The sequence below is a fragment of the Chlorocebus sabaeus genome, chromosome 10 (genome assembly GCF_047675955.1).
Source record: "Chlorocebus sabaeus isolate Y175 chromosome 10, mChlSab1.0.hap1, whole genome shotgun sequence".
NCBI lineage: Eukaryota > Metazoa > Chordata > Mammalia > Primates > Cercopithecidae > Chlorocebus > Chlorocebus sabaeus.
The window spans coordinates 117,550,131-117,571,828 of NC_132913.1; the positions used below are offsets into that span (position 1 = coordinate 117,550,131).

The 21,698-nt window shown below is 42.9% G+C and overlaps 1 protein-coding gene across 3 annotated transcripts in view; it reads left to right on the forward strand.

Annotated features, from left to right (window-relative positions):
• The window catches only part of FBXO36 (F-box protein 36), a 97,265-nt gene that overhangs the window by 71,839 nt on the left and 3,728 nt on the right, over positions 1–21,698 (forward strand). Inside the window, exons 3-4 of one of the 3 annotated variants that reach the window (XM_007966537.3) lie at positions 8,197–8,369; positions 15,517–17,324. In XM_007966537.3, coding sequence (XP_007964728.3) covers positions 8,197–8,369; positions 15,517–15,630 — 287 coding nt within the window. In that variant the 3' untranslated portion in view covers positions 15,631–17,324. Of the gene's footprint in view, positions 1–8,196; positions 8,370–15,516; positions 17,325–21,698 lie in introns of those variants that run through there. The other 2 variants (XM_007966535.3, XM_007966536.3) reach the window with 2 other exon arrangements.

The window sequence follows — 21,698 nt, forward strand, 5'->3', positions numbered from 1 at the left end:
AAACTTACATTCTATTTTAATTCTTGAATATATATAACGTGTATGTTTCCAAAATCAAAATCGTCAAACAATGTACTCAGAGTCTTCCATCTCTGTCTGCACTGCCCTTTCCTTCCCTTGCCCTGGATGTAAACACTTTTGCTTTTATTTACTGTTCCAGTGTTTCTTTCTGTAGATATAAACAAATTCATAAATATATTTATATTCCTCTACCCATTCTTATACAAATAGCATTCTGCTCCTGCTGTTCAACACTTTGCTTTTTCACCAGTATATCCTGGAAATCACCTCATGTCTTTGGAGATATTCTTTGTTTTGTTTTTGTTTTTGTTTGTTTGTTTTTGAGACCGAGTTCCACTCTAGTTGCCCAGACTGAAGTGCAATGGTGCAATCTAGGCTCACTATAAGCTCCGCCTCATGGGTTCCAGCGATTCTCCTGCCTCAGCTTCCCGAGTAGCTGGGATTACAGGCATGTGCCACCACGCCCGGCTAATTTTGTATTTTTTAAGTAGAGATGGGGTTTCATCATGTTGCTCAGGCTGGTCTCGAACTCCTGACCTCAGGTGATCCACCCGCCTCAGTATCCCAAAGTGCTGGGATTACAGATGTGAGCCACCAGGCCCGGCCTGCTTTTCTTCTTTTTTCTTTTTTCTTTTTTCTTTTTTTTTTAACTGCATAGAGTATTTATGCTTTAATAGAGTATATATGCTTTATACTAAAGCAAATAATATATACATATCATATATATGCTTTATCTGCATATATTTCTTTATATGTAGGCACCAAAATTCTAGTGATAAAAATTGGGTTGTTTCCAATCTTGTCATATCACAAATAATGCCAAAATGAGTAACTGTGTGCACAGATCATTTCAGTGTGAGATTGCTGAGCCAAAAGATAAATGCTTATTAAGTTATAAGTTTGAGTTAATGGTCGCTGGTATATAAAGAAATGATACTGATCTTTTTTCAGTAGGATTTCTTGACTTTTGTATGTTGATGTTCAGATCATTTTGTGGTAATGGCAGTTTTTTTTTCTTTCTGATCATGATGTATTTTTATTTTTATTTATTTATTTTTTTGAGACGGAGTTTAGCTCTTGTTGCCTAGGCTGGAATGCAATGGCACAATCTTGGCTCACTGCAACCTCCACCTCCCAGGTTCAAGCAATTCTCCTACCTCAGCCTCCCGAGTAGCTGGGGATTACAGGCATGTGCCACCATGCCTGGCTCATTTTGTATTTTTAGTAGAGACAGGGTTTCTCCATGTTGGTCAGGCTGGTCTTAAACTCCCAACCTCAGGTGATTTGCCCGCCTCAGCCTCCCAAAGTGCTGGGATTACAGGCGTGAGCCACAGTGCCCGGCCATGATGTATTTTGTTTGTTTGTTTGTTTGTTTGTTTGAGTCAGAGTCTCACTTTCTGGCCCAGGCTGGAGTGCAGTGGTGTGATCTCAACTCACTGCAACCTCCACCTCCCAGGTTCAAGCAATTATCTGTCTCAGACTCCAGAGTAGCTGGGATTACAGGCACCCACTACCATGCCCGGCTAATTATTTATTTATTTATTTATTTGTATTTTTAGTAGAGACAGGGTTTCACCATCTTGGCCAGGCTGGTCTTGAACTCCTGACCTTGTGATCCACTCGCCTCGGCCTCCCAAAGTGCTGGGATTACAGGCGTGAGCCACCGCACCCAGCTCATGATGTATTTTTATGTTTTCCTTGTTTTGTTCTTTCTATGACCTCTAAAACAACGCTGAATAGAGATGGTGATAGTGGGCATTCTGGTCTTATTTCTGACATTAGAGGTTATATACCATCATGATTAGGAGGTGCATTGTAGAGCAAATTCCCTGGGTTCAGTCCTAGTTCTGCCACTTTCTCATTGTGTGATTTGAACAAGCCACTTATCCTTTCTGTTCCTCATTTCCTCATTTCTCTCTCTCTCTCTTAAGTTCTCTCCATATTCCAGTACTCCTTTTTTTCTCTATAAAAGGGGAATGATAATTGTACTCATCCAATAGGGTCATTGTGAGGGTTAAATGACTGTATATATTATATATATGAGATATATCTTATATGTATTATATAACATATATGTATTACACATACTTTATATATATACATATTAGAGCAGTACCTGGCAGATACTGAAGATGATACCAACCCATATTTGTACCATTCATTATTATTGTTACTGTTACTGGGTTTTTGGTAACTCCTATATATGAGGTTATCAGGTTAAGGACATTCCCTTTTATTACTAGCTTTCTAGGAGTTTTTATTTATAATAGATGTTAGAAATATTTATATGAAATAATTTTCTATATTTTTGAGATGGTTATTTTATCTCAAAAAATATGTTAATGTGGCAAATTCTGTAAGATACTTACCCGAGTTATAACATCCTTAGATCATTCCAGGATTAATCCTACTGGCCAAAATTTGTTTACTTTTTTAATATGTTGATGAACTCAATTTCCTAATGTTTTGTTTAGAATTTTTACCACGTATGTTCCTAAGCAAAGTTTAGCATACAGTTTTCCTTTTGTCTACCATCATTGCTGGTTTGCACAACTTCCTAATTTGAGCTGGGGAGTTCTATTTCTATTCTTTGGAACAAATTGTATACCATATGGATTGGTATACAATTCTTTGAGAGTTTATAAAGCTAATCTGTAAAGCAGTATAGACCTGAACCTTTAGTTAAGATTTCCTTTTCTTAATTAATCAGTGAATTCATTTTATTTACTGGCCACAGTCTCTTGGGTTTTCTTTCTTTTTGTTTCACCTGCCCCCCGCAAGATGGGAGTCTCACTCTGTCACCCAGGCTGGAGTGCAGTGGTGCGATCTTGGCTCACTGCAACCTCCGCCTCCCAGGTTCAAGCAATTCTTCCACCTCAGCCTCCTGAGCAGCTGGGATTACAGGCGAGCACCACAAAGCCTAGCTAATTTTTGTATTTTTAATAGAGACGGGGTTTCACCATGTTGGCCCAGCTGGTCTAGAACTCATGACCTTAAGTAATCTGTCCACCTTGGCCTCCCAAAGTGCTGGGATTACAGGGGTGAGCTACTGTGCCTGGCCTGATATCTCTTCTGACACCTTCATTATTCAGAAATGTGTTTAAAATTTCCAAATGTTTCCCAGGGTTATTATGAACTCAGTGTGTCTCCCCTCAAATTCATATGTTGAACCCCTAACTCCCAGTGTACTATATTTGGACATGGAGGCCTCTAAGGAAGTAATTAAGGTTAAATAAGGTCTTTAAGTTGGGGCCCTAATCTGATAGAATTGGTGTTCTTGTTAGAAGTCGGACCAGAGGCTCACTCCCCGTCTACTCAAGCTCACAACGAAGACGTCGTGTGAGCACACAGTGAAATGGCAACCCTGCACAAGCCAAGAGAAGAAGCCTTAGAATGAAAGCTACCTTGCTGGTTGAGGGTCCAAAGTGTTCTCCTTTTGTACTGCGTGTGACCCGTTCAGTTCAGGCTGGATGGCAGTGTTTTTACCAATATAATTCTCTTAAAAACATCATGCATTTCTTATTGGGGTTCATTGCATTAGGGAAAACCACACTTATATATCTCTTTGAGATAAGCACTTCTCTGCCTTGGGTTTCTGCTCTTGACTCTTGAGTGACAACACCCTTAAGCTTCATGAAAACCCTAAGGTTTGACTGGATGGTTTTTGATAGAGCATCTTATAGCCACCTTTCCCCACCTCCAATTTCTTCTTTATACCATGTTTGTCTTACATTGTCCTAGATTTGATCTTTGCCTGAGAGACATTTCTCAATTTTAGCATTATTTGACAACTGAAGAGGCAGAGAATGTTCAAAAGCAGTAAATCCTGTGTCATTTTAAAGATACCTTCCTTTAGCTTATCTCTTTTCTCTCATCTTTTACTTTAAGCATCAGGAAGAAATCAGGCAGTATGTTCCTGCTTGGACATTTTCCTAGCTAAACGGCACAACTCATAAGGTGCATTTTTTTTTTTCTCACTTAAATCTTTTTTTTTTTTTTTTTTTTGAGATGGAGTCTTACTCTGCTGCCCAGGCTGGAGTGCAGTGGTACAATCTTGGCTCACTGCACCCTCTACCTCCCGGGTTCAAGCAATTATCATGCCTCAGCCTTGTGAGTAACTGGGATTACAGGTGCCCACCTCCATGCCCAGCTGATTTTTGTATTTTCAGTAGAGATGGGGTTTCACCATGTTGGCCAGGCTGGTCTCAAACTCCTGACCCCAAGTGATCTGACTGCCTTGGCCTCCTAAAGTGCTGGGATTACAGACATGAGTGACCGCACCTGGCCCTCAATCTTTCAAGTCTTCATCGTTAAAACCTCAGAATTCGTTAGGCTTCTACTAATGGTTACTTCTTGACTCTTCAGGCTTTCACCAACCCTCTCCTCACATTCATTCACATTTTTATGGACTTTTCAATATCAAAGCCACTCCCACATTTTAGGTTCCGTTGTGGCAGCACATCACTTGCAGGTACCCGAGTCTTTATCATCTATTGCTGTGTAACAGATTATCCCAAAATGTAATGACTGAAAACTATGATAAATGTTTATTATCTCAAACAGTTACTGTGGACCAGAAATTTGGGAGCAGCTTAACTGAGTGGTTCTGATTGGGAGACTTGCACGGGGTTAGATGGCACCTCAGTCATTTGAAGACTTGACTGGAGCTGGAGGATCGCATTCAAGGATGGCTCATACACCTGGCTGACAAATCACTGGTGGTTGTTGGCAGGAGGTTTCAATTTCTTGTCTCATGGACCTTCCACAGTGCTGCTAAGTGAAGACTAAACTCTGATTTTTTATCTTGCACAAATTCCTATCTAAGGGGTCTGGGGAGTCATGCCCTACAAATCATGAAGTCTCATCAGATGGGTTTTATTTAACCCTATATATCATAATTTACTTTCCAACCTGACTCTGGCGTAGCATTATGAGACAAAGAAGAAAATCAACATATTTTACCCCAAAACATGTTGATTTGCCATATTTTGAAATGGCCCTGCAAAGCTGTTCTTTGTGGAGGAAAATTTGTATCTGTGAAGAATCTCTATTAACATAGCTAGATCTTTTTCTTCCAGACCCTCCCAATCCTAAAGAGATTAACTAAGATCTGAATAGGAAACACTGGCCATTTGTTGTCTCTAAGGGCAGCCACTGTAAGACTTCAAAAGAACTTTTCAGGACATGGCCATTGGCTTCTCCCAGGGTGAGTGATCCAAGAGCAAAGCAGAAGCCTTTACCTCCCCTTTGGATATCATTTCTGCAATATCCTCTTTGTTAACCGGGCAGCCCTATTCAGGCTGGGATGGAAATACACAGGGGCATAAGTTTAGGAAAAGAGAGTCACTGGAACTGTCTTGGAGACTGTCTGCCACATAATCCAACATGCAGATAGTGATTTTATGTTTCAAAATGGAGTTTGTTTTAATATATATTTTTTTAGTTTCAAACGAAATATATGTCAGTTACATTTTAAAAATACCAAAAAAGCAAGAGTATTTTTTTCAAAATACTCTAACCACCTTACACTTTCAAACCATCACATTTCATACCTAGCTGTACATGTCCTAAAACTTTTACATTTTAAATGCTTTGTTGGAAACTTTCTAAAGTATATTTGAGCATGCTTTGAACATATTTTCTTGTCATTTTAAAGTATTCAAAAATTATCTTCAATTATGTCAAGGGCTTTAAATAAGCACTGCTTTTTCTTCTTATTCTGCTGGTGGACAGAGGTTCTTCACAATACCTACTCTTCGATGCTGAATTTTTGAAAGGGCTGTTCCTCACCCCCCAAAGAAGGCCTTTGTGCTTTAGAGGGGCTTTGAATGGAAAGCACTTGGAATTCAGAAGCCACTTAAATCCGTAATGCCTCTATTTTCTATTTCTACATTAATGCCTTAATGTAGGTTAACCAGCTTGGGAGATAAATCTTATATAGCTACTCTTCTAAGCTCGCATTTACATAAACACAGCCCACACCTTAACATCCCTTCTGAAACCAGAGAGCCCAACTTCTAGGATCACAGTTCCACCTGCTTCTGCAGGGAGCCTGGTGCCCTTGACAGCTCTGTCCTACTTGCTCCAGAAGGAATAGTTCACGTTGAATAGGGAGGGTGATCACCAAATATTGGACACTGAGTCTAAGAGAGTGCACTGTTTCTCTTCTGAGAGCCATTTCTGGAAAGACGCCATAGTGGAGTTTTCAGAGTCTGAAGGAGAGAAGAGAAACTGACAAAGCCCCAGCTTTGGGGCCCCTATGATCTAAATACATACCCACCATCACCCTGTTTTCCTCCCTCTTAAAAGGAGGTAGTCTTGGCCGGGCATGATGGCTAATGCCTGTAATCCCACCACTTTGGGAGGCCAAGGCGGGTGGATCACCAGGTCAGGAGTTTGAGACCAGCCTGGCCAACATGGTGAAACCCCATCTCTACTAAAAATACAAAAATTAGCTGGGTGTGGTGGTACGCGACTGTAATCCCAGCTACTCAGAAGGCTGGGGCAGAACATACAGATAGGCAAAAGGAAGAAAATAAAAGTCACCGCATTTAACCACTGTTTACATTTAAACATCTATCCTTCCAAACAAGTTTTCATTTCTTGTTTATTCAGAGAGCTGGGGGGAAATCCTTTTTTCCTACATCAAACATAGTTAGACCATTGATTGGTTGATTCTTTATGAACTATTTCCCAATTTGGAAATAAGTGAACAGGTACAAAAAATATTAGGCAAAAGTTAAAATACTATGAAGCATCCAGCCTAAGCAACATAGTGAGACCCTGTCTCTACAAAAAAATTATCATAATAATTTTTATGAAATATTCATGTTTTTCTCCTTCCTTCCTTCCTTCCTTCCTTCCTTCCTTCCTTCCTTCCTTCCTTTTCTTTCTTTCCTTTCTTTCCTTTCTTTCCTTCCTTTCTTTCTTTCTTTCTTTCTTTCTTTCTTTCTTTCTTTCTTTCTTTCTTTCTTTCTTTTCTTTCTTTTCTTTCTTTTCTTTCTTTCTTTCTTTCTGACAGAGTGTCACTCTTGTTGCCCAGGCCCAAGCGCAATGGTGTGATCTCAGCTCACTGCAGCCTCAGACTCCCGGGTTCAAGCAATTCTCCTGCCTCAGCTTCTCAAGTAGCTAGGATTACAGGCATGTGCCACCACGCCCGGCTAATTTTGTATTTTTATTAGACACAGGGTTTCTCCTTGTTGGTCAGGCTGGTCTCGAACTGCCAACCTCAGGTGATCCGCCTGCCTCGGCCGCCCAAAGTGCTGGGATTATAGGGGTGAGCCTCCACCCCCAGCCCTCTATTTTTTTTTTTTTCCTATCAAATGAAGATAGGGATGAAAGGAGATGGTAAAGAAGAAGGAAGAAAGTTTGGTGTAGACACAATGTATACAAATAACAGGCTGGGCGTGGTGTCTCCTGCCTGGAGTCCCAACACTTTGGGAGGCAGAGGTGGGAGGATTGCTTGAGCCCAGGAGTTCTAGACCAGCCTGGGCAACATAATAAGACTCCATCTCTAAAAACAAATTTAAAAAAATAGCCAGGCATGGGGGCACACACCAGTAGTCCCAGCTACTCGGGAGGCTGAAATGGGAGGATTGCTTGAGCCTGGGAGATCAAGGCTGCAGTGAGCCGCGATTGCACCACTGCACTCCGGCCTGGGCGACCCCATCTAAAAATAAATAAATAAATAAATAAAAATTAAGTGAAATAAGAGATCAAAAGTCAACTAAAATTAGGAGACAATGTGTTTTAGACCAATGGAGAGTAGCAGGGCTAGCAGAAAAGCCACATGGACCAGCATCTTTTTCCTCCACATAGCTGCCCACTTGGAGGGGCCGTGAGTACAGTGGTAATGCCGAGACCAATTAGGTTAGTGGTATAGACGGGAGTCTGGTGCTGATGAGATCAAGGGGATGCAGAAATCACTGTGTTAAGGAGTGAGTGTCCCTAAAAGTTTCTGGTCTCAGGGCAGGAACAGCAATTGGAAAGATGCCTCAAAAATGCATTTGGTTAGTCCCAAAGGCAGCTCGGTGAAAGCAGGAAAGACCCAGCCCCACCTAACATCACTCCCAGGGGAAAAATGCCCTGAAGCTTGTATTCCACTGATGGTTGTTACAGCTCTTATGTGACTGTACATGATAACCATTTTAGTTTGTTGGCTTCTTTGAATTACAGGTCAAACTGCCTTAATATTTGGTACAAGAATATTAAACTATGTCATCAATTTGTGCAAAGGTCAATTTGACTTCCTTGAACGGCTCTCAGACAATTTGCTCCTGAATATCATTTCTTATCTGGATCTTGAAGATATTGCCAGGCTTTCCCAAACATCACACAGATTTGCGAAGGTAACGGTCCATTATTTTATGTCTATATAGAATTTTCCATGTGCTTTCTAAAAAGATTTTTTAACATAGCAATCCTTTGTTGAGTACTAACTTTGTGATGGACACTGTCTTAGGTGCACAAGCAGCAGAGATGAAAAGACATTTCTCTCCTCAAAGAACTTACAGTCTTATAGTAGAGATTCAGGTACATGCAAATAATTACAATCCAGCGTGATCAGTTCCACAAGGGATGTGTATGCAAGATACAAAGATAGTGCAAAGTGATTTTCTCTGCCTGGCTTCACAGAAGCAGGTTACTTTATCTGGCTTTTGAGGGTGAAATTGGTGAAGACAGGTGATCTGGGTTAGGGGGCATTCCAAGGCAGGGAAAAACCAAGCAGAAGCATGGTAGCATAAGAGAATAGGGCACTTTGGGAGGCCGAGGTGGGTGGATCACCTGAGGTCAGGAGTTTAAGACCAGCCTGGCCAACATGGGGAAACGCTGTCTCTACTAAAAATACAAAAATTAGCCAGGCATGGTGGTAGGCACCTGTAATCCCAGCTACTCAGGAGTTTGAGGCAGGAGAATCACTTGAACCCGGGATGCGGAGGTGGCAGTGAGCCGAGATCTCGCCACTGCACTCCAGCCTGGATGACAGAGCAAGACTCTGACTCAAAAAAAAAAAAAAAAAGAGAGAATAGGGCAAGGAGGACTACCTGACATCCGTTTCCATTTCTTCTAGTAATAGCCTTTGCTGCATTGCCTGTCTCCTAGTATGTGTTTCGGTGGGCTGTCCATTGCAGTGCCCCGTTTTCTTCCTTGCCCGAAGCTGACAAGATGCACTGTCTCACTGCTTCACATCCTCAGCAGAATAACCCAAGAGCAGGAAGCACAGTTAGTGCTGATTTCAGCCAGCCAGTGTCAAGGCTTCAGTGTGACCTTTGTCAGTTGCACTCCCTGGATCCTGGAAGATGCCTTGGTCCCTACCCCTTCAGCTGTTCCTTCAATTCTAGACCCCCCAACCCTACCCCACAGTCACACACATACTAATTTTCCATTAAATCTCTTTTTGGCTTAAGTTAATCAGAATGGGAATCTGTTGCTTGCAACTGAGGAAGCCTGACTAGCTCGATATTTAGCTGTAATGTATTGGGGCAATGTCCATTTATAAAAGAACATACAACATTTTCCAAGATGATTCAAAACATAATCTTATTATCTAAAAAGCCAACATTTTTTCCCAATAATGCAATAAAATGTCTTGATTTTAAAAATCAATTTTAGTTCAGGCACAGTGGCTCATACCTGTAATTCCAGCACTTTGGGAGGCTGAGGAGGATTGGTTGAGCCTAGGAATTTGAGATCAACTTGGGCAAAGTAGAGAGATTTCATCTCTATAATACATTTTTTTTAAATTAGCTGAGTATTATGGCCGGGCACGGTGACTCATGCCTATAATCCCAGCACTTTGGGAGGCCGAGGCGGGCGGATCACCTGAGGTCGGGAGTTTGAGAACAGCCTGACCAGCATGGAGAAACCCCGTCTCTACTAAAAATACAAAATTAGCCAGGTGTGGTGGCACATGCCTGCAATCCCATTTACTAGGGAGGCTAAGGCAGGAGAATCACTTGAACCTGGGAGGTGGAGGTTGCAGTGAGCCAAGATCGCGCCATTGCACTCCACCCTGGGCAATAAGAGCGAAACTCTGTCTCAAAAAAAAAAAAAATTAGCTGAGTGTCATGGCACGCCCCTGTGGTCCCAGTTACTCTGGAGGCTGAATAGGAGGATCACTTGAGCCCAGGAAGTTGAGGTTACAGTGAGTTGTGTTCACACTACTGCATCCCAGCCTGGGTAACAGAGCAAAACAACCATGTCTCAAAAAAAATAATTTTAAGTTTTTTTATATATATATATATATATTTTTTTTTTAGACAAAGTCTTGCTCTATTGCCCAGGCCAGAGTGCAATGGCATGATCTCAACTCACTGCAACCTCCACCTCTTGGGTTCAAGTGATTCTTGTGCCTCAGCTTCCCAAGTAACTGGGATTACAGGTGCCCACCATCATGCCCAGCTAATTTTTATATTTTTAGTGGAGACGGGGTTTCCCCATGTTGGCCAGGCTGATCTCAAACTCCTGACCTCAGGTGATCCACCCACCTCGGCCTCCCAAAGTGCGGGGATTACGGGTGTGAGCCACTGCGCCTGGCCTTAAGTGATATAATCTGTATTATAGTACTTAATATATTCCTTTTGAGTGTGTGTGTGTGTATATCTATACATATATATATGTATACATGTGTACATTTTGAGACTGTCTCAAAAAAAATTATATTACTTAAAATTATTTTTTTTGAAGCAGGGTTTTGCTCTGTTGCCCAGGCTGGGGTGCAGTGGTGTGAACATAACTCACTGTGACCTCAACCTCCTGGGCTCAAGTGATCCTCCTATTCAGCCTCCAGAGTAAGTGGGACTACAGGAGTTCAAGAGCAACCTGGGCAACACAATGAAATCCCACCTCTCTTTTAAACATTAAATATGTGTGTGTGTATATATGTGTGTATATACATACACATACAAACCTTCACACGTATGCCCGAACCCAAAATAAAAGTTAAAAAATACATATATGTGTATATATGTGTGTATATATATGTGTGTATATATGTGTGTATATATCCACATATGTGTGTGTATATATATATTTTTTAACTTTTATTTTGGGTTCGGGCATACGTGTGAAGGTTTGTTACATAGGTAAACTCATGTCACAGGGGTTTTTTGTACAGATTATTTAATCACCCAGGTTAATTACTAAACCCAGTTCCCTATAGTTATCTTTTCTGCTCCTCGCCTTCCTCCCACCCTGCACCCTCAAGTAGGCGCCAGTATCTATTGTTTCCTTCTTTGTATTCATAAGTTCTCATTATTTAGCCCCCCAAAATATATTTTTTACTTGATTTTCCTCCCTAAAAATGGAAAGCTGAAAACAAGTACTATTGTATATATTTTTGTCATTAAATAAGTATCCTAAAGTTGAAATGTTGTGCTTGGTGCTGATAAGAAGCTGATTATTAGGGCTGGGCACAGTGGCTCATGCCTGTAATCCCAGCACTTTGGGAGGCCGAGGTGGGTGGATCACCTGAGGTCAGGAGTTCGAGACCAGCCTTGCCAACATGGGGAAACCACATCTCAACTAAAAATATGAAAATTAGCTTGGTATGGTGGTGCAGGCCTGTAATCCCAGGTACTTGGGAGGCTGAGGCAGGAGAGCTGCTTGAACCCAGGATGCAGAGGTTGCAGTGAGCCAAGATCACACCACTGTACTGCAGCCTGGGCAACAAAGTGAGACTGTCCAAAAAAAAAAAAAAAAGAAGAAGAAGAAGCTGATTATTCATACTTGAAATGAAAAGAGAATTCTACGTAAATAAAATATACTAGTGGGGATCTAATAAAAGTTTCTTCCCTGTTGCCAGCGCCTGGATTTGATTTTCTATCAAATCCTTCTATTTACTTTCAGTAAATTTCTGCTCCTGCAAGTAGGGAGGGTTTGATAGGAAACAGCAGCAAGTGAGTGACTTCTGGTATTTATTCCTCACGCTGAGCGGCTGCCTTCTCTCCAAGTTTTACTCACTTCCACTGTTACTTTCACTCTCAGTGTCCTGCTGTTATTTCAGTGCAGTCTTGAAAACATTCTCCTTAATTTAGCCAGTGCTCTGAAGTAGGGCTTCTCTAAGTTGCTGATTTCAGCCCTGAGCATCTTTACAGAGCAGAATTATTAGAAGATGGAGCATGACTCAGGGCTGCTGCTTTTATTCTCCCTATATAACATTAATCACTTTTGTTTTGTTTTGTTTGAGTCAGAGTCTCTCTCTGTTACCCAGGCTGGAGTTCAGTGGCGAGATCTCGACTCACTGCAGCCTCCACCTCCTGGGTTCAAGGGATTCTACTGCCTCAGCCTCCTGAGTAGCTGGGTGGGACTACAGGTGCTTGCCACCATGCCTGGCTAATTTTTGCATTTTTAGTAGAGACTGGGTTTCACCATATTGGCCAGGCTGGTCTTGAACTCCTGGCCTCAAGTAATCTGCCTACCTCAGCCTCCCAAAGTGCTGGGATTACAGGCGTGAGCCACTGTACCTGACCAACCACTTTTTTTTTTCTTATTTGCACACAGGAAAAGAAGGAAAACCACTTATTTCTGTTGTCAATCTAAGTTGTATCTGTGTTCCGTTTACCTATTACACACTGCATTTATAAGTTATTTTCTTTTTCTTTTTTTTTTTTTTTGAAACAGAGTCTCACTCTGTTGCCCAGGCTGGAGTGCAATGGCACTATCTCAGCTCACTGCACCTCTGCATCCTGGGTTCAAGCAACTCTCCTGTCTCAGCCTCCTGAGTAGCTGGGATTACAAGCGCCCACCACCGCGCCCGGCTAATTTTTGTATTTTTAGTAGACAAAAATACTAAATTTTTGCTGTGTTGGCCAGGCTGGTTTTGGACTCCTGACCTCAGGTGATTCACCTGCCTTGACTTCCCAAAGTGCTGGGATTAAAGGCATGAGCCACCGTGCCCGGCCTTATAAGTCATTTTCATTTAACTACTTTATTAATGAACAAAAGGCTTCCTTTTCAAATTCTGAGGGAGAAGTGTATTACCAAATTAATTGTGTCCAGTCCAACTCCTTCCTCTTACCTCAGGGAGGGAGGTGCTCCTCTCCTGTTCAAGTTCAGTGCTACCTAACACCTGGTTCTAGGGCCCACTTCTGGGAATTTCACTTATTTCCTTTCTCTCCTGTTTGTTATTGTTGTTACTATTATTTTTTTAAGAGACAAAGTCTCACTACATCACCCAGGCTGGGGTGCAGTGGCCTGATCTTTGTTAACTGCAATCTCTCCCTCCCGGGCTCAAGCGATTCTCATGCCTCAGCCTCCTGAGTAGCTGGAATTACAAGTGCAAGCCACCACACCTGGTTTATTTTATTTTATTTTATTTTGTTTTGTTTTGTTTTATTTATTTATTTTTTGTAGTTTTGGTAGACACAGGGTTTCACCACATTGGCCAGGCTGGTCTCGAACTCCTGACCTCAAGTGATCAGCCTGCCTCAGTTTCCCAAACTGCTGGGATTACAGGCGTGAGCCACTGCTTGGCCCGTTGTTGTTTTTTTTTTTACCTTTCAATTACCCAGTTTCCCCCGTGTTGACATCTTACATAACCATGGTAAATTTGTAAAAACTAGGCAATTAATATTGGTACAATACTGTTAACTACAATACAGATGTTATTTGAATTTCTTTGGTTTTTTCAATAATGTCCTTTTGCTGTTTTATGTCCAATCTAGCTTACTGTACTGCATTTTGTAATTAAATCTTTCTCTGTTTCTTTCCCCCCCGTACATTAATTTTTTTTTTTTTTTTTTTTTCCTTTTTGAGACAGGGTCTTGCTTTGCTCACAGGCTGCAGTGCAATGGCGTGATTACGGCTCACTGCAACCTCCATCCCCTGGGCTCAGGTGATCCTTCCACCTCAGCCTCATGGGCAGCTGGGACTACAGGCCTGCGCCACCACACCCAGCTAATTTTTGTATTTTTTGTAGAGACGGGGTTTCACCATGTTGTACAGGTTAGTCTTGAACTCTGGGGCTCAAGCAATCCTCCCACTTCAGCTCCCAAAGTGTTGGGATTACAAGCGTGAGCCACCATGCCTGGCATTAATTATTTTTCTCAAATCAGTTTCATCCTTCAAAAAACAAAAACCCTTTATCCTTATCCAATCTCTCTTCTTCAAAAATGGTTTACATAGCAGTTCATGCCCAGCAAACCAGCAGCATCCATGACTTCAGAATCCATGATGAAATGAGGCTAATAAGGATGGTATCAAGTTTTTGATAAAGCTAAACTTGTTTCATTTAAATGACCATCTTTCAGTGGATGTTAGGTCTTTCCTATTTTGGGGAGGGTTAAAATGTTCCTTCTTGGCCAGGCACGGTGGCTCACGCCTTTGGGAGGCTGAGGCGGGTGGATCACGAGGTCAGGAGATGGAGACCATCCTGGCCAATGTGGTGAAACCCCGTCTCTACTAAAAATACAAAAAATTGGCCAGGCATGGTGGAATGTGCCTGTAGTCCCAGGTACTCAAGAGGTCGAGGCAGGAGAATCGCTTGAACCTGGGAGGCAGAGGTTGCAGTGAGCCGAGATGGAGCCACTGCACTTCAGCCTGGAGCGAGACTCCATCTTAAAAAAAAAAAAAAGTTCCTTTTTTTATGAAGTACTGGCAATAATACCTGATCATTTTAAAAATTGTTCTCATTTGACAAAATGTGAATGTCAGCAGCACCCTTATTTTGGTTATTTATTATCATTTTATTTTGTCCTGCTTTTTAAAAAATTCACTGGTTTTAGGATAACCCAAAATTCTGACAGGTGTTGGTCTAATGTCAGCCTACAGCTCCTCTTTCATTTTCCCCTTTGTCCATGCCTGCAAAATATCTCTGGCTCGTTCGCACCAACCTTGTGTTTGTTGTATCAAAAGGGCCTATTTCAGGCGTTCTGCTTCTTTTTTTGACATGGAGTCTTGCTGTGTTGCCCAGGCTGGAGTACAGTGGCGTGATCTCGGCTCACTGCAACTTCCACCTCCCGGGTTCAAGTGATTCTCCTGCCTCAGCCTCCCAAGTAGCTGGGACTACAAGCGTGGGCCACTGCACCCAGCTAATTTTTAGTATTTTTAGTAGAGACAGGGTTTTGCCATGTTGGCCAGGCTAGTCTTGAACTCTTGACCTCAGGTGATCGCCTGCCTTGGCCTCCCAAAGTGCTGAGATTACAGGCATGAGCCACCCATGCCCCAACCAAGTCTTCTGCTTCTTGACTCATCCCTGCTTCCAGGACTCTGGTGGGTTTTCTCCTGGGAACCCCTTCGTTGCTTCATTGGTTGCTTGTCCATGTGAGCTCAGGGTGGTCATTTTACATTGCACTCTGGGCATGCCATTATCCTGCTCACTGGCCCTTAATGACTTCCTGTCATTTTCAGAATGAGGTCCAAGGTCTTAGCCAGCACAGCCACGGGGCCTTCGCCCTGCCTCCTGCCACCCTCTGCCCCAGCCAGGTCAGCTCCTTGCAGCTCTCTGCTGTGTTCTACTGTGTCTTTTGCCTTTGCTTACACTGCTTTCTTTTCCAGGAATATTCTCCTCCTGACTCATCTACCACCTGGACCTTCCAAATGCCCCTTGCTTGCCCCGCCCCCTTGACTTGTCTCCCTGCCGAGCTCAAGGGCAAGGATTGTGTCACCTGACTTCATATACCCACCTTAACAGAGTGTCTAGCCCAGAGTTCTCTCCCAGAAAACAGTGGCTGAATGCTTCCATATCAATTTTGTTATATTTTTGAAAAATAAAGTTGACATCCATTGCAATGGTCAGATTGGAAATGTTTAAAAATTATGTATCCTTGTATATAAACTAAAAAGTTATTGCCCCTCCCAGTCCTGACCCTCATTGCTCTGATTCTCATCTCTAGTGGCAACTATATTAACCGTGTTCTGTATGTCCTTCCGGAAATATTCTACACATGTAGAAGCATATGTGTGTGGCATGTGCGAGTACATATAGTGGTACACACACCCTTCTAAAAAGCATGTGGTAACATATTTTATATTGTTCTTCATCTGTTTTTTTTCTACTTCACAACATATTTTAGACACTTTTAAAATATCAGTACCAGCCAGGCATGGTGGCTCACGCCTATAATCCCAGCACCTCAGGAGGCCGAGGCAGGTGGATCACTTGAGGTGAGGAGTTTGAGACCAGCCTGACCAACATGGTGAAACCTCATCTCTACTAAAAATATAAAATTAGCTGGGCATGGTGGCACATGACTGTAATCCCACCTACTTGAGAGAATCACTGAGGCAGGAGAATCACTTGAACCCGGGAGGCAGAGTTTGCAGTGAGTCGAGATTGAGTCATTGCATTCCAGCCTTGGCAATAAGAGTAGAACTCCATCTCAAAAATAAAATAAAATATCAGTACCTATCAATCTTCCTCCATTTAAAAAATTGCCATAGGATATCAATGTATGGACAGATTATTTATTTATTTATTTATTTCCTAAGACAGGGTCATCTTGCTGTGTCATCCAGGCAGGAGTGCAGTGGCACAAACACAGCGCACTGCAGCCTTCACCTCCTGGGCTCAAGCGATCCTCCTACCTCGGCCTCCCAAATGGCTGGGACTACAGGTGTACACCACCACACCCAGCTAATTTTTGTGTGTTTTGTAGAGACCGTGTCTTGCTATCTTGCCTTAGCAGGTCTCGAACTCTTGGGCTCAAGCAATCCTGCCTTGGCCTTCCAAAGTGCTGGGATTTCAGGTGTGAGCCACCACACACAGTGTAGATAATTGATTTAACCAGATTTGTTTCCCCTCTGTATTTATAAATGATGCTCCATACTTTATATACAATTTGCATTGAATGTTTATCTGTAGAAAAAAGTTGCATAAGTGTAACTATTTAAAATAATCAAAGAAATATATTGAAACATGCATGATATAGGTAGTATACTGGGACTATAATATGGGCCTCTATGCATATGGAAAAAAGGAAATAAGTGTGTACCTTGGGTCACAGGCTATAACATACATACATTTATTTATTTATTTATTTATTTATTTATTTATTTATTTATTTATTTATTTGAGATAGAGTCTCACTCTGTCACTCAGGTCAGAGTGCAGTGGCATGATCTTGGTTCATTGCAGCCTCTGCCTCCCAGATTCTAATGATTCTCCTGCCTCAGCCTCCTGAGTAGCTGGTATTACAGGTGCCCTCCTCCATACCTGGCTAATTTTTGTATTTTTAGTGGAGATGGGGTTTCACCATGTTGGCCAGGCTGATCTTGAACTCCTGACCTCAAGTGATCTGCCTACCTTGGCCTCCCAAAGTGCTAGGATTACAGACGTGAGCCACTATGCCCGGCCCATAAGAACATTTATTGAGTACTTACTGTATGTCTAGCATTCCACTAAGTTTTCTAATTATATTATTTTACTTAGTTCTCATAGAAATCTTAAGATGTAGATGCTATTATTATCCTTACTCTATTCTATTTTATTTTACTTTTTTTTTTTTTTTGAGACGGAGTCTTGCTCTGTTGCCTAGGCTGGCATAATCTTGGCTCACTGTAACCTCCACCTCCTGGGTTCAAGCAATTCTCCTGCCTCAGCCTCCTGAGTAGCTGAGACTATAGGTGCGTGCCACTATGCCCAGCTAATTTTTGTATTTTTAGTAGAGACGGGGTTTCGCCATGTTGGTCAGGCTGGTCTCTAACTTCTGACCTCAGGTGATCTGCCTGCCTTGGCCTCCCAGAGTGCTGGGATTACAGGCGTGAGCCACCGCACCCAGCCATCCTATTCATAAGGAAGCTAAAGATCAACAAGTCTAATTGATGTGCCAGAAGTCATATGGCCCAGGGAGTTTCCCTCAGGCACCTGACTGCTGGACAGGGTGATAAATGGATAGGCTTCAGGGCTGTGTGCAGTCAGTACGTAAGTACTGGGCCCCTGCTGTGAGCCAGACACAGTGGTAGGTTCTGGGGAGATGCACGTGTTCCTGCCTTTGAGGAGCTTACATTCTTGAGCAGAGCAAAGGAAGAATATGGCTGGAAATGAAGTGGGAGAGGCTGGGGAGTAGCGGGCAGATCTGCAGACACATGGTCAAAGGGTTGTTTTCATGGAGCCTGTTGAGAGTGGGGTGTGCAGGGTCACCTCTACAAGACAGAAAGGCTCCCACAGCCAGACCTGACTCCACAGGATCACATCTGCCTTAGAAGCATAAAGACACATGCCAAGAGCCAGACTGTGTGGGGAGTCTGTGAAAGGGGCCCCAGCACGGGGAGTCCATGGTGCTATTCCAGCGTTGAGGTTGGAAGTATCCAGTTATACTTAATGCCACCAGCAATCCGGATCATCCAGCTGTCTGCCTTTGCTCTGATTCCATGTGGACCAAGGCCTGGAGCCTGCAGCCTGGATCCGTGGATGAGCAACCAGTATACTGGAAAGTAGAGCTCCACACCTCTCAGGGTAGAGTTCCACACCTGTCAGGCTGGGGCCAGTCTCGGACTGAGGCAAGTTCACCAAGGTGTGCTGCCATCTGGGCACCTGCCTGGGGGGCCTAGTGGCTTGCCCCTGATAGCACCAGGCCTTGATGCTATCCATTTTCTCCAAACTGCAGCAGAGTAAGCCTGGAGAAACTGCCAGGGCAGCTAAGATGAGAAGGCTGAGGCCCAGGCTGGGAAAGGGATGGTCATGACAGACATATAAACACGTTCATCCTGGTTGTGACTCAGGAATCACCAGGAGAACGACTCAGGAAGAAAACCACTCCTCTGTCACTTTTTGGCTGTGGAGAGACAGATTTTTCCCTTGTGTCTGCAAACCCACTATGATCATAAATCCCATGTCTGGCCAAGCAGGTGAAGCCCCTGGGGCACAGGTGAAAACATAGATGCCAGGCCCATCCCCTGAGCATCTGGCTTGGTAGATCTGAGGTAGAACCAGCACTTGTGCTCTTATGTGTTTTCTTGTGTTTACAGCAAGCTGATTCTAAGGGTTTGGTTCAAGAATTTTCTTTTCTTTTCTTTTCTTTTCTTTTTTTTTTTTTGAGATGGACTCTTGCTTTGTTGCCCAGACTGGAGTGCAGTGCGGTGGAGCAATCTCGGCTCACTGCAACCTCCACCTCCCAGGTTCAAGCAGGTCTCCCTCAGCCTCCCAAGTAGCTGGGACTACAGGCGCACACCACCATACCTGGCTAATTTTTGTATTTTTAGTAGAGACAGGGTTTCACCATGTTGGCCAGGCTGGTCTCAAATTCCCGACCTCAAATAATCCACCCGCTTCGGCCTCCTAAAGTGCTGGGATTACATGAGCCTGCCACCACCCCTGGCTAAGTTTTGTATTTTTAGTAGAGACAGGGTTTCACCACATCGCCCTGGCTGGTCTCAAACTCCTGACCTCAAGTGATCTACCCGCCTCAGCCTCGCAAAATGCTGGGATTACAGGCATGAGTGAGCCACTGTGCTCGACCTGGCCCAAGAATTTGACCAATCGATATTAAGGTTGTACAGATCAAATGTCTCAAGGGACTCTAGAAGGCTGGAAGCTTGCGGGAGGGGATCTCCTAGCATCATTGTGTGCAGGCAGTGTGCTGTGTTTAAATCAGCAGGAGGCTGGAGAGCTGGGTTCTGTTCTGTTCTTAGCTCAGCCACTCCCCAGCATGAACCTGGAACAGAGTCCTTCTCCCTTCTCTTCTCTCAGCCCTGGTTTTCCTATTTGCAAAGGGAGAGGTTTAAAGCAGATAAGCCCTAAGATTCTCTTCAATTTGACAATTTATATATGCAAAATTCATGCACCACCACCAGGAGGAGCTAAATCCATGGTTAGCTGGGCTTTGGATCAGAGTAGCTAAGAACTATAGAACCTTCCGTTTTGCAACCTGGCAATTTATACTAAGCAAAAGATTGTCAGGGTTTGGGAGTCATAGATGGGGGTATTTTGTGCACCAACTTATAATATAAGACAAAACTGTAAATATTTTCAGTATAAAATTTTGATGAGTCATAAATGAAGTTATACTAGTGGAAATTTTAGCTCTTTTGAGAATTATTTCCTTTCCCCGCAAATCTTGTAGTTTTCTCCCATAATCTCTATTACAAGACACATTAATATCCTGAAATGTACTGTGCTAGTAATGGGATAGTAATCCACATTGGTGCTGGAGTTCAGATCTTTTAAAGGAGGGTCAAATCATCTGTTTTTCATATTAAGACATTTTTAAAGTTTTCCTTTGTTTATATTTAGAATAGATTGTAATCTGAGTAGAGGAATTAAACTTTGAAGGACTGTGGAAGGGGAGATAAGATAATGAATGACCCATCTAACATCAAAAAGTGTTGGGGTCCGTAGATACCATATGATTCAGTGTTGCTGTTTAGCATAACCATTATGTGAATATAATAGCTGTTGCTTTGATGTTTATGCAGAAAGGATCTTAAGCAATTATGCCTTATTGTACTATTCATTTCTATTTCTAATTCATTGTCTTCCCTTGTTGGAGTACTTTTAGCAGAGCATGAAGTATGGAAGGAAGAAGTGACTGCTTTCTGTTCAGAAGTGAATCTAGTGGTGTCAGGAGGTAGAGATCACATTTACACATTTCTTCCTCACCAGGAGGAAGTCAGGACACAGGGGAGCAGAGCACAACAGGGCTGGCCAGGGCTGGTGCTGTTTGGGATAGGAGGTAGGATGGGTACGGGGAAGCTGGGTATGGGCCAGGCAGGCTGTTCTGGTGCTCCATTATGAGGGGACAGCAATCATGCCTTTGTTTGTGTGAACCCAAGATTTAGCTCCCACTTACAAGTAAGGACGTGCGATATTTGGTTTCCTGTTTCTGTGTTACTTTGCTTAGGATAACAGACTTCAGCAGCATCCACACTGCTGCAAGGACATGGTTTCATTCTTTTTTTATGGTGTGCAGTGGCAAAAGCTAACAGAAGAGTAGAACATCTTCTACATTCAAGACCAAAAGTGCTCACACCTTGCAGGAATTGGAGAAGGTTTGGATCACATCACTGGGTGTAGCATCTTGATGAGTTGAAGGACTAAACCTTGAAGGACTGTGGAAGGGGAGATAAGATAATGAATGACCCATCTAACATCAAAAAGTTTTGGGGTCCTTAGATACCATATGATTCAGTGTTGCTGTTTAGCATAACCATTATGCTAAACACAGAGTGCTTAGCATAATGCTAAGTGCTAGGTAAAGACAGAGAGAAGATGGAATGATGGTAGAGGGAGCAAATTATAAATACAACTCTGGCCAGGCATGGTGGCTCATGCCTGTAATCCCAGCCCTTTGGGAGGCTGAGGAGGCAGATTTCAAAGTCAGGAGTTCAAGACCAGCCTGATCAACATGGTGAAACCCTCTCTATCAAAAATACAAAATTTAGCCAGGCATGGTGGTGTGCACCTGTAGTACCAGCTACTTGGGAGATTGAGCCAGCAGAATCACTTGAACCCAGTTGGCGGAGGTTACAGTGAGCCGAGATCACACCATTGCACTCCAGCCTGGTCAACAGTGAGACTCTGTCTAAAAAAAAAAAAAGATAGATTTAAAAAAAAAAAAATAGATAAGGCCGGGTGCAGTGTCTCATGCCTGTAATCCCAGCACTTTGGGATGCCGAGGTGGGCGGATCACCTGACATCGGGAGTTCAAGACCAGCCTGACCAACATGGAGAAACCGCGTCTCTACTAAAAATACAAAATTAGCTCAGTGTGGTGGCGCGTGCCTGTAATCCCAGCTACTCA